The 15,638-nt window shown below is 43.5% G+C and overlaps 1 protein-coding gene across 1 annotated transcript in view; it reads left to right on the top strand.

Moving 5' to 3' along the window:
* Nucleotides 1-4,875: 4,875 nt before the first annotated feature.
* Pabpc1 (poly(A) binding protein cytoplasmic 1) overlaps nucleotides 4,876-15,638 on the top strand; it is a 13,488-nt gene continuing 2,725 nt past the window's right edge. Inside the window, exons 1-11 of the mRNA XM_031358113.1 lie at nucleotides 4,876-5,596; nucleotides 8,072-8,265; nucleotides 8,438-8,553; nucleotides 10,786-10,925; nucleotides 12,506-12,600; nucleotides 12,862-12,999; nucleotides 13,105-13,200; nucleotides 14,311-14,583; nucleotides 14,747-14,837; nucleotides 15,387-15,497; nucleotides 15,572-15,636. Of these exons, the coding sequence (XP_031213973.1) occupies nucleotides 5,404-5,596; nucleotides 8,072-8,265; nucleotides 8,438-8,553; nucleotides 10,786-10,925; nucleotides 12,506-12,600; nucleotides 12,862-12,999; nucleotides 13,105-13,200; nucleotides 14,311-14,583; nucleotides 14,747-14,837; nucleotides 15,387-15,497; nucleotides 15,572-15,636 (1,512 nt within the window). The 5' untranslated portion in view covers nucleotides 4,876-5,403. The remainder of the gene's footprint in view (nucleotides 5,597-8,071; nucleotides 8,266-8,437; nucleotides 8,554-10,785; nucleotides 10,926-12,505; nucleotides 12,601-12,861; nucleotides 13,000-13,104; nucleotides 13,201-14,310; nucleotides 14,584-14,746; nucleotides 14,838-15,386; nucleotides 15,498-15,571; nucleotides 15,637-15,638) is intronic.

The raw sequence follows: 15,638 nt of genomic DNA, 5'->3' as shown, positions 1-15,638 counted from the left end.
GTGCATGTATTCTGAATATATCCTGGATAAACCTGAAAATAATTTCTACACTTCTAGTGAAGTTCTAGTGAATAGGTTCTCTGGAGAGTCTTCAAATTTATTCATTAAATAAAAGAAGTTAATGAATGATGTTGATATCATTAGACATCCTTAGAGCCCACAGTGAGATGGAGTACAAATAAAGGTACTACTCCATCCCATAGCTTGCAGTCTAAAATTAGATAGCACAGGAAAACCTGATAAACATAGGCAATGTTAGAGAGAGAGAGAGAAAGAGAGAGAGAGAGAGAGAGAGAGAGAGAGAGAGAGAGAGAGAGAGAGAGAGAGAGAGAGAGAGAGAAAGAGAGAGATTAGAGAAGTGCATTAAAAAAAAAAGGCAGAAGGAATTAACAATCTACATATCCTTAGTTCCCTTTACTGGAAGACTAGGAGGTTGTCTGGTTGCTCCTGAAGGGAGTCAGACCATAGTAGGATCGCCATTGTCTTCAGTTGTTGAAGTTCAGAAACTCTTTTCACTCTGTAGTCCTTACTTGCCTCTGCTTGTCTGGCTGTGTATTAAAAGTCTATCTATTCTGGGCAGTGGTGGTACATGCCTTTAATCTTAGCACTTGGGAGGCACAGGTAAGATAGATCTCTGAGTTCAAGGACAACCTGATCTATAGTGCAAGTTCCAGGACAGCCAGGGTTACACAGAGAAACCCTGTCTCAAAACAAAGTCTATTTATTACCTTCGTGCCTAGAACCAAGAGCCCAGGCAGCATTTTAGGATGTGGCTCCTACAGCAGCTAGCTGCTACTAGGTATCAGATGGGAGAGCCTGCCAGGGCCTCTGGTATGCACAGACCTAGGCTAACAGGTTGGATATCTCCTTAGCAACCTATTTTGTATGATTAAATAAAACCTGGCTGGTCTTCTTGGAGTTAGGTAAAACAAAACACCAAACCCATAAGCTTGGATTTGCCAAGCTTCATGTTAGAATGTAGAGAAATAAACATGACACAAGCTCCTTTTGGAGCATATTAGAATTTTATTTCAGGAGGTAGCTAGTGAACAATTACAGTAGGAAGGGTATCCAGCCCAAGTTGATAGTCATAAAGAACTGCTAGAGAAGAGAGAGAGATGCTGTGGAGTTTCTAGGAACTGGATGTGTGACAGAAGGCAAGAAAATGTTTACAAAGAGAGAAGAGAAGAGGCAGCTTCTGCAGAGGTGGAGTCTAAAGGACCTGACAAAGACCCCTGATTTGTCAAACCACAGCGGGATCTTTACCAACTGTTGACAGGACAGTTTGAGTGAGGTGAAGAGAGCAATACTGTAGTGGGTTAAAGAATCAAGGGGAGATTTACTAAGTATATGGAAATGTAAGGCTTGGGGGTGGGGGGGGGACCATGGAGATGGCTTAGGCTGGAAAGGTGCTTACTGTTAAGCCTCTCAGAATCCACAAGGGGAAGGAGAGAACTGACTCATGCAAGGTGTTCTCTGATTTACACATACACACATACACACATACACACACACACACACACACACACACACAGAGTTACTTTAAAATCTAAGAAGGTTGGTTATGAACAGAAAGTGAGTGGAAGATGGTTTTTGTTTTGTTCAGAAAGATACTAAACTGTGGAACAAGCTGGTTAGAGGTGAGCAATAAGTGATCAGAGGCCTCTGATCCACTGGGATAAGCTATAGTTGCCAAAATCCCTGGATAAAAAAACAATGTTCTTGATTGAGGTCCAAATCCTTCCTGTTTTCAGTGGGGTGGATTCCAATTCCCTCCTGTCTCTCCTAGTTCCCTTTCTCAAGGCAGCCTCCCCTTATAGACTTCTTTGCACAATTATCCCTCCTTAGGACAGGACACTGGCATCCACTTCATGTCAATAACTGCAGTGGCTTAGGAGTCCTAGTTATTAGCTCCTTTTCCAAAGAACTAATGTTCAGCCAGTTTTGGTGGTGTATGGCTTTAATTTCAGCACTCTGGAGCAGAGGCAGGCAGATGTTTTTGAGTTGGAAGCCAGTCTGGTCTAGTGAAGTCCAGCACAGGCAAGGCTGCTTAGACATATCTTGTCTATTTCTTTTTCTTATTAATGTAGAAAGAATGAATACTTCTGGTGACTAGAATGCTTCTTCTACCACCCAGAGCATCCATTTCCTGTACCAAGCTATTTGGAAGCTGAATTACTAATTGGACATACCATTTGGAAGTCTGTACAAAATGGATCTGCAGCAAAACCAGTTATTTCTGGAGGAAAATGAAGGTAAGACCTGGGAGCTATAGAACACCCAGCCCCATCTAAGTTAGTGCTTGCTAAATGCTTGCTCTCTGACAAAGTAGATCATTTTTTCTTACTTCTGCCATTTACAATCATGTCTTTGTGGGGTCCATTAGAAGACATATGCTAGAGAGATGGCTCAGTGGTTAGGAGTACTTGCGGCTCTCAGAAACAACCCGAGTTTGATTCCCAGGACCCACATTAAGGAGCTTGCCTCTAACTCCAGCTCCAGGAGATCTGATAACCTTGTCTGACCTCTGTGAGCATCATTCATATGTGGCATACACTCACATACTTTTTTTTATTTTTAAAGGTAATCTTTTCTTCCAAGAGGGTATGTTAAAAATGGTAAGTAAAGGTAGTGATTACACCTGGTTTTAACTCTCGCTGCCATCTTTTTAAGTTATTGAACATTCATTTCCTTCATGCATTATTACAATGGTATTATGTTCATGCCCTTAGAATGTGTGGTCAGAGGAATACTTGCAGGAGTTGGTTCTTGCCTCCCATCCCATCGGGCTTGGGGAATACAACTCAGCTTAGGCAGGGCAACAAGCACCTTCACCCACAGTTATACAGAAAGTCTTCTCTAAGGCCCCTTCCGCTTTCATTTTGTTTTATATTGCTCTTTGCTTAGGAGCCTAAGTACTTTAAAATGATGTCGTTTTCTTTTAAACAATGGAATTTTCACTCTCTTATTTTGAAGAAACATTTTAGATTCTAAAATGAATTCACTTGATCAACTGCTGGGATTTCACTGCACCTTCAGTGTTTATGATGACCAGAAAACCCATTATTAACGTCCTGAGGATAAGAAGTTGGCTTTGTCATCTTTACTTTAAGGTACCGGCACATACATGATGGGCATACTAATGGACTGTTTTTTAACTATGCTCATAGTAGATTGAAGGGTGTTTTTTTTGGGGGGATATTTATTTACTACATGTAAGTACACTGTAGCTGTCTTCAGACACCCCAGAAAAGGGCATCAGATCTCATTATGGATGGTTGTGAGCCACCATGTGGTTGCTGGGATTTGAACTCAGGACCTCCGGAAGAGCAGTCTCTTAACCACTGAGCCATCTCTCCAGCCCCGAAGGGTGTTTTCTTTGATGATTATTTAGAGCCTTATTTGAGTAAACAGATTTATATTGCACAGTATAATGTGTCTTCCTAAAAAACAGCCTTAAACAATACTCATGTGTAAAGCATACAACATATTTTTCAAAACTATTATCGCCCATCAATATGGGTGGGGAGCTGAGGATGTGAGGGGTGGGGACAGCATCTGTGAAAAGATTCTTTGGACTTAAATTCTAACTAAATGAGAAGAGTAATAACTAATTTACACTAGGCAATAGGCTAAGTATGCCACTTAACGATCACTGAATTAAAGAGCTGAGCAGTCATTTAACTTCTGACACCGTTAAACGGTAAAAATAGTACTATTTGCTTCACTTCCCACACATTACTGTCAAAGGATGTTTATAAAGGACTTCAAAAACTGTAGAAACCTACTAAAGTGGAGTTTTTGTGTTGATGTAATGTCATGTCTACGAGTCGATATATTTGTGGCTATCAGTCATTCACATTAATCCCACAACCCTGGCACCCCAGAGCTAGATGTGTATTCTGCAGACCTCTCCTGCCTCCAAAGCTGGGTTAAAGGAGCGGCCGGCCACCACCTCTGGCCAAGCGGGTTAAAGGCGTGGCCACCACGCCTGGTCAAGCAGGCTATCCAGGTTTGTTTGGTTAAGAGTGACAGATACCGAGTAATTGTGAGAAACGCATACTTTAAAGAAAAGAACATTTTTCTCGAGTCCTTTTTACCACTGTAAAAATTGTAGGAAGCGGCTCAGTGTGATTCCAACAGAACATCTTAAGCGCCAGACTCCCAACAGCCGCATCCCCTCCCCTCCCCTCCCCCTCGCTGAGGGCCGCGGACCCGTGCTGGGTCACGCCCCGGACCGTTGGGGTCCGGTTAAGGTCAGCCAGCCCGAGGCCGTTGAGAACTCCAGCTCCCGGCAGGCACCGCTTCCGCGGTCCACGCGCGTGGCGGCGCTGCCCGCTGGGACTCGTAGTGCGGTCCGGGTAGGAGAACGGGGCAGTTACCCTGCCTCCTTCCGCGCACATCTCAGAAACCGGCCAGCAGAGGCTCACGCCCGCCCACCAGAGTCCGGCTCCGCTCGGGGCGGGGGGCGGGGAGGCTAGCGAAGCAGAACCCCCGCCGCGGCGGCGGGAAGAGGCCGCCACTTAGCCGCGCACGTGGGGGGCGGTTGGCGCCCAGAAACCCGGAAGCCCCGCGCGCCGCCCACCCGCGGCGCCGACGGGTTAACGCTCTTTCGGGCGGGGGCGGGGCGTGCGCGCGAGGGGCGTGGCGAGCGGTCGCACCGGCCCCGCCCACCGGCTGCCCCGCCCTTTCCTGGTTTTGCGCAGCGGGAAGTCGCCCCTGGCCGTGGCGCGTGCGCAGAAGCCCCGCCCCGCCCCGCCTCGGTCCCCCACCCCCACGCCCGCAGCAGCCGCTGCCGCCGCCACCTCTCCCTTCCTCTGCGCTTTTCCTCCGCCTCCTCCGGCGCCGTCGCACGCGTAGGGCCCTGGCGTCAGACGCGCGTGGGCGGGGCGAGTCCGGCGGGGGGTATAAGTAGAGGGTGCAGGAGGCGGTGCTTCCCCTTCTCCCCGGCGGTTAGTGCTGAGAGTGCGGAGTGTGTGCTCCGGGCTCGGAACACACATTTATTATTAAAAAAATCCAAAAAAAATCTAAAAAATCCTTTGAAAAAACCCAAAAAAAATTTACAAAAAATCCGCGTCTCCCCCGCCGGAGACTTTATTTTTTTTCTTCCTCTTTTATAAAATAACCCGGTGAAGCAGCCGAGACCGACCCGCCCGCCCGCGGCCCCGCAGCTCCAAGCAGGAACCCAGAGACCGAGGCCTTCCTGCCGCCCGGACCCAGCACCGCCAGCCTCGCTCCCCCGGTTCCACGGCCGTTGAGTACGCGTCGATTCCGGTTGAATTTTGTCCCTCTGCGCTCGCCCCCGCTCCCCTCCCCCCCGGCTCCGTCCCCCGGCCCCGCACTCGCTCTCCTCCTCTCACGGGAAAGGTCGCGGCCTGCGGCCCCGCGGGCAGCCGTGCCGAGATGAACCCCAGCGCCCCCAGCTACCCCATGGCCTCTCTGTACGTGGGGGACCTGCACCCCGACGTGACCGAGGCGATGCTCTACGAGAAGTTCAGCCCGGCCGGGCCCATCCTCTCCATCCGGGTCTGCAGGGACATGATCACCCGCCGCTCCTTGGGCTACGCGTACGTGAACTTCCAGCAGCCGGCGGACGGTGAGCGGCAGGCCGGAGGGTGGCGAGCGGGCGGCCATGCGGCCGGGGCGGCGGGCCTAGCGGGCCGGGCGAGGGGGCGGGAGGGCACGGCGCCGCAGCCCCTGGCGGACCGGCACTTCCTCCTGCGACCATTTTCTCGCCATCGGTCGCTCTCAAACTTTAGGGCGATGACGCGCCGGGAAGGTGGGTGAGCTAGCCTTCACCGCGCTCCTGCCACAAGCTGTGGGGTTCGGGGGTTTCGAGCCCCTCCTGGAGCGGCGGGTGGAGGCGCCCCTCCATCCCCTGCTGGCCCGGCACTCAGGCTGGGGAGGAAGTGCGATTCAGTGTTGGGAAATACCACGTGTTGAACCCTGTAACCTCACAGGCCCGAGGCCTGCTCCTGCTGGTGGCTCAATCGCTGGGAGGAGCCCAAGGCTTTAGAAGAAAGTTAATGGGGTGATGCCTGGTGGTGGTCCTTAGGTTAGGGTCCTAAGCTCGTCCCTAATAGCACCTCCCTGGCCTGTGGACCGGGAAAGGCACCTTAAACGACGTACACTTGCCTGGGGTTTTCCCTAGATGAAGTATTTTCTGTCTTTAAACAAGCAGTGGAGGAGGGGATGTGGAAGACTCTAGGGTTCCAGACAGCTTGGCTCTTTTTCAAACAAATTAGATCTTAAGTTTAATAGAAGTGGTTATTTAATATACACATGCATAATCTTTTTCTAAAATAACACCTGTGATTATAAAATTTAAACATGTTGACTAGTTTTGGTGGTAAATATTAGGGTAACTTAGATCAGATTGTGCTGAGTTAGTAATAGCCAACTAAACTAATGAAAGCATCTTTGATTTTCTTAAGTGGTTCAGAATATCCATGAATCTTGGGCAATAATTGAGAAGTAACACATTGAGTTTGTAGTCCTAAGTTTGACAATTCACTGAAACAGAAACCTAAGAATCATATCAGGTCTGTGGCCTGATATGTTGTTAGGTTTTTAAATCTAGATGACCCTAACCTTGACTTCAGCTCTGTCTGGGTTTTATTTTAATAAGGAAGACTGGAGTTAAAGTGATCAGTTTTTCAGTAGATTAGAGGTGAGATTTGGGGTAAGCAGCCTCTTAAGAGATGGGAAGCTAGAAGTTGTAGACCTGCACTGCAGGTGGCCTGCCCTTTGCTCTAAAAACAGCAGGGAGGTGACAGGATGCAAGGTAACTTGGGATCCAGTAACCAAAAGAACTTCTGTGAAAAGAAAATTTGAAAGACTTGAAGCTTAGTGGTTTTCTTTTTATTTTTTTTTTTTTAATCTAGAAAACCCCAGTTATTAAAAGCCCTAGGATTTGAAAAGTTGAACCTCAGATTGCCGTGGTTTCATTAACTTTAATGTCAGTGGACCAATATTCCAACTACTCAGAATCTTGCCTCTTCATTCTTTCATTTATTTTGTGGCTGTATGTTCAGTGTTCCATCTTCCCCAATTTTTTTTAAACCAGCTTTTCCTTTTTATAATATTTTCTTATGTGCTGCAGTAATGGACTAGGGTTCTGCTAGTGACCAGTATTCAGTTTAGTAGGAAGATGTGACTCATTAAAAAAAACCAAGCAAAGTCAGCATGACCTGGGTGCTTAGGAGGTGTGGCCAATGAGCTAGCTGCTGATTATCACTATATTCTAGGAACTAGAAGTTTCATTTATAGAAAAGTGGTTGGGGGGACTGGGTGTGGTGGTTTCTGTACATAATCCCAGCACCTGTGTTTGTCTGAGTTCTTGGCTAGCCTGGGCTACATGAGTTCCAGGAAAGCCAATGCTACATAGTAAGACCTTATCTCAAAGAAAAAGAAGGTAGCTGAAAAACTTCTGTCAATGACTATAATAGTGAGATTTGAAATTTGCTTCAGACATTCAAGAGGACAGTTTCCCCCTTGAAGGTCTGGTCTCTTAGTATTTTTCCCTTTAAGACGTGTAATGGGGCCGGGCAGTGGTGGTGCACGCCTTTAATCCCAGCACCAGGGAGGCAGAGGCAGGTGGATTTCTGAGTTCGAGGCCAGCCTGGTCTACAGAGTGAGTTCCAGGACAGCCAGGACTACACAGAGAAACCCTGTTTCTTCGAACAAACCAAAAAAAAAAAAAAAGACGTATAATGGGTACTTTGCAGAAGTGGCTGGACTCCAGCCTGGGCTGCATAGAGACCATGTATCCAAATAAAGTTTCAACTTTAGTATTTCTTTTGCAGTGCAAGTATACATAATTCAATCTTTTTTGGGCCTCGAAATTGTAGGATGGGTTTTTTTTTTGTTGTTGTGAAACATAGCCATCCAAAAATAACTGGAATAAGTTGTTCATTACAAAGTCACAGTGTAGTGAGGCCCAGACTTTAAGAAGGGAAGTTGTGCTGAGGCCACATGGCTATCCTTTCACTCCTTGTCACTGGTGATTCTATACAAAGTGGCTAATGAGGTGTTAGAAGTGATATTTACTCTGAAAATGTGTTTCTCATAGCGGAACGTGCTTTGGACACCATGAATTTTGATGTTATAAAGGGCAAGCCAGTACGCATCATGTGGTCTCAGCGTGATCCATCACTTCGCAAAAGTGGAGTAGGCAACATATTCATTAAAAATTTGGACAAATCCATCGATAATAAAGCACTGTATGATACGTTTTCTGCGTTTGGTAACATCCTTTCATGTAAGGTAAGCTGTGATGTAACAGGTTAGTATTTTTGTGCTGCTTTTAGGTTTGGAAGTGACATTTGTGCTGTTAATGCTGTCATTTCTGAAGTTCCTGGGATTAGGTGGCTAACATTTCTACAAAGTAGAAAAGCAATAGCAAGTAATAAAAAGTGAGTGTTCTGTTTCACCCTAGGTGGTTTGTGATGAAAATGGCTCCAAGGGCTATGGATTTGTACATTTTGAAACACAGGAAGCAGCTGAAAGAGCTATTGAAAAAATGAATGGGATGCTTCTAAATGATCGTAAAGTGTAAGTATAGCTACATCTTCTAGTGGACATTTTCAGTGCTCTTAAAATGCTGCATGCCTTTAATCCCAGCACTTGAGAGGTAGAAGTGGAGGCAGGCAGATCTTTGAGCCCCATCTTGTCTACATAGGTTAGAACATCCAGGGCTGCATACTGAAACTGGCTCAAGAAAAATGTAATTATATTAGTATATGCCTGTAATTTCATCACTTGAGAGATAGAGGCAGAGGATCTATGAATTCAAGGCCAACCTAGCTAAGCTACATGAGAATATCTCAAAAATCCATCAAATCAAGTGTGTGTGTACATACATATATAGCACTGACTCACATTGGCTTGTTTTCATAATCATTCATGATCAGTAATGTCAGTTGCTCATCTTAGAAACACAAAATGAACCAGGTAAAGAGATAATGAAACTAAGGAACTAATTCATCAGCCTGTTTCCTGTTTAGGGAAACTAGCTAAAGAAACGATGGACAGGAGTTTGGAAGAAGACAACCCAGGAGTCTCAATTCAGAGCTCACTGGTGATTTCCATTAATCTTTCCTTAAGTATTGTTCTCCTATCTGAAATAAACTAGTTTAGCAAGAGTTAAAAACTTTGGCAAATGACACTGAAAATTAAAAGGCTGTTGTCAGTAGAGGTCTCTTTTTTTGTTTTGTTTGTTTGAGACAGCATTTCTTTGTGTAACCTTGGTTGTCCTGAAACTCACTCTATAGACCAGGTTGGCCTTGAATTTAATAGAGAGATCTGCCTGCCTCTGTCCCTGAGAGCTGGGATTAATGGTGTGTTACCACCACAGCCCAATTTGCAGATTGATTGCTCTTAATCTGGGAAATTTGAGCCCAGATTAAGTACATTAGGTCATATATTAAGTGATTTGAGCTTCTTGATGTATAAACTCCAGTGGTGGCATTATCATTGATAGTGCCAATCATTTTAATGACAAATTCCACCTGTCTGGTAGCATATTCCTGTAATTCCTGCTCTTTATAGAAGCTCAGGCAGAAAGATCATGGGTTGAAGACCAACCTGAAGTTACATTGATCTGGTTTCAAAAAACAAAAGAAAACGCCCATCCCAGGGTTTCTCTAGTCCTGGAATTCTGTGCATCTGTCTGGCCTCCACCTCAGATCCACCTGCCTCTCTGCCTTCCAAGTGTTGGGATTAAAGACATGCACTACCTCCCATCCCATTCATTTATAAAGTAAAGGAAATGCTGATCCCAAATGTAGAAATAGGATTCCAAAGTGTTCTTTGCAATCTGGCAGTTTGAAAACTTGACAAATAAGATTTGGGCATATTTGATTTTCAGGTAGAGGTGCGTAGCTAATAAAGCCTACAAATACTGTGAAACCCAAGACTCTATAGCCCCAACTTGTAATCACAGTGGGAAACTTGATAGCAATGCTTTAACAAAAATTAAAAGAATCTCTATACTGTACTGGCAAGAGTCAAGTAAAGACCAATTTGTTGCTGGCTTAAGTGTATAAGGAGGCACCATACTAGAAAGCAGTTTAAATTGTACATATAAACAATTTCTTTTCCCTTTGAACTGTGGTTTCGGTGACTGTCCTAAGAAATAGTAAGTTATAACATTACTAAGACCAGAAAGTTTGGTCTATAATGAAATCATCTATTGAGGTTCTTTGCCAAACTACATAGAGAAGCCCATGATTTTGAAGATTAAAAAAAAAAAAAAAAAAACTTTGTTTTCAGTGCTGCTGAAGAGAGAATAGGAAGCCTTGAAGGTTTTTTTCATTGTTGTGTGGGGTTATAGAAGCTCATATTCTTCTTTGGTGTTTATTCTATGACATGCAGTTTTTAATACTGTGGAAGAATTGAGTTTTAGCATTATGTTATTGATAATACTACAATTAGACCGAGCTCTTGTATTAGTAGAGAGAATTGAAAATTTCTATTCAGGGAGATGGTATAACGATAGGACCATTCTGAAACAGTTATGAAGGAAAGCATATGCGAATGCAAGGCTCTTTGGCACAGAACAGCTACTTCTGTTGATAGGAGTGAACCCTTTAACCCTAGGCTAGGTCAGATTAACTAGATCAAATGTGCTTTGAGAAAAAACTCTTCCTTTGTAATTTTAGATGCTTTGTGTTTTAAAATGTATTCAGTGAAGACATTTTTACTTTGTGATAAATTTTGTAAACCATCAGCCTTCATCTGAGCTTTATGAAACAACCTGATATTAAAGTACTGACATTTTACTAGGTTTGTTGGACGATTTAAATCTCGGAAGGAACGAGAAGCAGAGCTTGGAGCTAGGGCAAAAGAGTTCACCAATGTTTACATCAAGAACTTTGGAGAAGACATGGATGATGAGCGCCTTAAGGAACTCTTTGGCAAGTTTGGTAATGTGTCAAAGTTAATCTTTACACTTAAGAAGAGTAATTGTCTAAAGTTAATGACTAGTAGTTGCCTAGTAAGTTTTAACACGATTTAAATTAGGCTATAGTTCACTGCACAACAGTAATATGCAAGTGGAATGCTGTAGAGTGACTAACACAAGGCGTGGGTGGCTGAGGAGATTTAAAGGTTTTGTCACTTTTAATACAGACGTTAGTGTCAGGTAAGTGGATGGACTCTGAGATCTCAGGATTGGAGTAAAAGATGAGGAAATCAATTTGTAGGTGATTTGCTTCCTTTTTATTGAACTTTTTTTATAGTTCTGTATTCTGTCGAATATAAGGCTGTGTTGAGCTTTGACAAAGATAGAGCCTATGTAGCTCTGGCTGACACACAACTCCCAAGAGATGCCTTTGAATCCTGGAATTAAAGGCACAAAGCATGCACAACCACACAGGGCTGAATCCTTTTAAGTAAGCACAAGGAATTTTGATTATGCACAAGTATCAATTATGTAAGATGACAGTCATGTTTTTGCACCTCATTCAAGTTTCTCTTATATGTCATCTGTTCTACATCTGGAAGTTTTAAAATAAAAAGCCTTTTTTGGTGGTGTGAGGTGGGTCTCTGGCCCTGGACTTAACTATGTATATACAAGGTTGGACTTGGAAAGATCCACCAGCTGCCTCGCAAGGCTAAGATTGGATTTTTTTTTTTCTAATTTAATTTTTTTTAAACTTTACATCACCTCTTGTACAGCCTGGCTATATACCACTATCTTTTCTCTTGCTAAGTGCTAAGACATTATGGCTAAGGCAGCTTACAAAAAAAGTGTATTTGGGTGTATCCATGATAAGGGTGTATCCATGACCATCATCGTGTCAGGCAGGCAGGCATGGCAGTGGGACAGCAGCTGTGAGAGCTTACTTGTTAAAGACAACAACCACAAAGCAGTTAGTTAACTGGAATGGTTGACTTTTGAAACCTCAAAGCCTAGTCAACTAGGGACCAAGTAAGTATTGAAATGTATGTGGGCCATCATTCAGACAAGCACTCCTAGTTCTTTGTGTGCCTGAGATGTCATTGGCTTATGATGTCTCCATGAAAGGGGAAGGCAAAGCCTGTGTTTTAAGACACTCTTTCAGGTAATGCAGTTATTTTATGCCATTTATTCCCTATATTTACTGTTGAAAAGCAGATGACCAAAGAAGGCTTTTAAAGATGATTTTGAACAAGAAAAATCAAGTTAATGATGTAAAGGGATAACTACTGAACTAAGAACAAAATCTTTCATAAGCTTGAAAGAAAATTCTAAAAGTCCTTAGAAGTGCATATGGAGCCGGGTGGTGGCGGCGCCCGCCTTCAATCCTAGCACTTGGGAGGCAGGGGCAGGCAGATTTCTGAGTTCAAGGGCAGCCAGGGCTATACAGAGAAACCCTGTCTCAAAAACAAAACAAAAAAAGAAGTGCATATGGGAGACCCATAAAACCGTAGGGCTGCAAGGGCTGGGACTTTTGTGTTAGTTGTTAGGACATGAAATGTGTACATTTAAGTGGACTGCTTTTGAATTCAAAAACTTTTTTAGGGCCTGCCTTAAGTGTGAAAGTAATGACGGATGAAAGTGGAAAATCCAAAGGATTTGGATTTGTAAGCTTTGAAAGGCATGAAGATGCGCAGAAAGTAAGAGATTAAATCATTCTTTATTCTATCAAAGGCATGTACAAAACTGTTGCTTTGGTATTGAAATTTATGTGCATACATTATATGCCAACATTAATGGAAGTTTTACATATTGTAATCAGTTATTTGCATTCTATATTAGAGTTGGGAGTGTGTGACCTTCACACTTCAACCTGTGGGTTTGGGGGTGGGTCTGTTAATGTAAGTAATTGGATACATTTTCTTTGTACTTTTATAACTGAAGTTTTTTGTTTCTATAAGGCAGTGGATGAGATGAATGGAAAGGAGCTCAATGGAAAACAGATTTATGTTGGTCGAGCTCAGAAAAAAGTGGAACGGCAGACGGAACTTAAGCGCAAATTTGAGCAGATGAAGCAAGATAGGATCACCAGATATCAGGTTCATATTTGAGAGGGAAGAGAAGAAATGTGGGCTCTAATGTAATAGGTGTGCTTAGTACCACAATGGTCTTCCTGCCTCTGTTCACAGTTTTCTTCTTTTCAGGGTGTGAACCTTTATGTGAAAAATCTTGATGATGGTATTGATGATGAGCGTCTCCGGAAAGAGTTTTCTCCATTTGGTACAATCACCAGTGCAAAAGTAAGAGTGTACGCTATACTTGGTTTGGAGATACTGCGAATCAATGTTTAAGCTAGAGAATTGACTAGCTAGGCTTTGACTGTTGCAGCAGTTCACTGATACCTGTTGACACATAGTTCATTCTGGGTAGTCAGCTTCCCCCCCAAGTAGAAAAGGTTCTATTTCTCTAACTTGGAATCAGATTGCAAAGCAATAAGGATTCTAAACTAAATTCCAGGATGTTGGTTTAAGAACCTAAGATGTGGGTGTTTTATCCAGTGTCCATGGTTTGTGGCTCCCTTGCCCCTTTGCTGGTCTTTATTCCGATTTCCCAGACATGTCCGTTGACTTACACTTTGGTTAGAAACAAAATATTTACAGGTATATTAGGTGGATGCAAATAAGAAATGTAGGCATGCTTGCCCTGTGTTTCAGCGTGCACTTTGCTACAATTTGTATTTCTAGTGGTTTTGAAGGTCTTTAATTTCAGTGTTGTACCTGAAAGTTGTTTGAATTGACTTTTGTCTGTGGTTATATGGGAAGGACATAAAATGTAATACAACTTTTCTAGAGGGTCAGAGGGCTGGCAAGTTAAACTAAACGGACATGAGTTTAGCTTTTACTAAAATAAAACCAGATTTGCCAGGCAATACAAAGGGATGATTAAAAGGTCCTTTGTGTACTGGTGACAAAATGAGCCTAGTTACATAGTCCTGGAATTGCTGGGGGTGATGTGTGTTCAGATGGAGACAATTCTGGGCATCTCCTGGTCTTAACAGATTTATCAGTAGAATAAGTAGTAGTCTTGTCATTTGAATGCAGTTTAAATCATTTACTGGTGTGCCTGTGTGGCTATCTTGATTTAAGGAGAAATGCTTCATGTTGTACTTTTTAATTGTGTCACTCGGTGTGTTATCAGTTTTAATTGTGTTTTCGGTGTTACCACAGATAATCTAATGTTACATACATGTCTGCACCTTGGATGCTCTTAAGTATTGATTGTAAGGAACTAATTCAATTAATACTGTTCTAGCATTAACAAGATTATTTGGTTCAGTGGCTGACTGTAAGAGACAGCTCTTGGTTATTGTATCATTTCCCTAACTTTTTCTTTTTTCTATATCTTTATAGGTAATGATGGAGGGTGGGCGCAGCAAAGGGTTTGGTTTTGTATGCTTTTCATCCCCTGAAGAAGCCACTAAAGCAGTTACAGAGATGAATGGTAGAATTGTGGCCACAAAGCCACTGTATGTAGCTTTAGCTCAGCGCAAAGAAGAGCGCCAGGCTCACCTCACTAACCAGTATATGCAGAGGATGGCAAGTGTCCGAGCTGTGCCCAACCCTGTGATCAACCCCTACCAGCCAGCACCTCCTTCAGGTTACTTCATGGCAGCTATCCCACAGGTGAGTGTGAAGAAAGTCAGGTTGGTTTCATAAGCTCTCCACCATAAAGCACTAAGTTATTAGAATTGGGAAAACAAATGGCGAAGGTGGTAGAGTCAATTGTTTGAGAGCATGTAGTAATAGTTGTCTTTGTGGAAAGCTGATGGACTTATTTTCTTTACAGACTCAGAACCGTGCTGCATACTATCCTCCTAGCCAAATTGCTCAACTAAGACCAAGTCCTCGCTGGACTGCTCAGGGTGCCAGACCTCATCGTAAGCCTCTGGGAATGGGGTGTTGGGGGTTGCTCAGTGATAATAGGCTAGGCTTGGGTTTAATTCCCCAGTGCTATCATATGAGGCAAGGCAAATCTGTCCTATGGCAGTGGTAAATTGCTCCTCATAATTTACAGTTGGTAGACTTGGCTTTTTTTGTTTTTGAGATGTGTAGCTTAGTCTGGCCCTGACCTAGCAAGCCTTACCTTTGTGACTGCTAAGATGGGTACGGACTGTTAGGTTTTAAAAAAAAATTTGCTTCACTTTTTCATTTGCCTTGGCAGCTACAGCTTTCATTCTACAGGAGCTTTAGGGTTGTGTGTGGCATTTTGGCCCTTGCCCATGGCATAGCAAGCTGGGTTTCAGGAGCACTTGGTGTTTCTTTTTAATACTGTTTTTTTTTTTTTTTTTAATTTTCTGAGATATTAAAGTGAAACTCACTTTCTGCAAGGGTCTCTTTTCATACCACCCATAGCCCTAGGAAAGCTCAGGCTTTGGATTCACTCAGTGAGGTTCCCATTTCATATGGACTCTTTCCTTTGAATGCAGCATTCCAGAATATGCCCGGTGCTATCCGCCCAGCTGCTCCTAGACCACCATTTAGTACGATGAGACCAGCTTCCTCACAGGTTCCACGAGTCATGTCAACACAGCGTGTTGGTGAGTCTTAAACCTCTCTGTAAAGATTGATCAATTTAAAATGGCACAACAATTAAAGATATTTTTCTCTTTAGCTAACACATCAACACAGACAATGGGTCCACGTCCTGCAGCTGCTGCTGCTGCAGCCACTCCTGCTGT

This window comes from Mastomys coucha, unplaced genomic scaffold (genome assembly GCF_008632895.1).
Source record: "Mastomys coucha isolate ucsf_1 unplaced genomic scaffold, UCSF_Mcou_1 pScaffold7, whole genome shotgun sequence".
In the NCBI taxonomy this organism is placed as follows: domain Eukaryota; kingdom Metazoa; phylum Chordata; class Mammalia; order Rodentia; family Muridae; genus Mastomys; species Mastomys coucha.
This window is presented reverse-complemented; position numbering and strand designations above follow the sequence as displayed.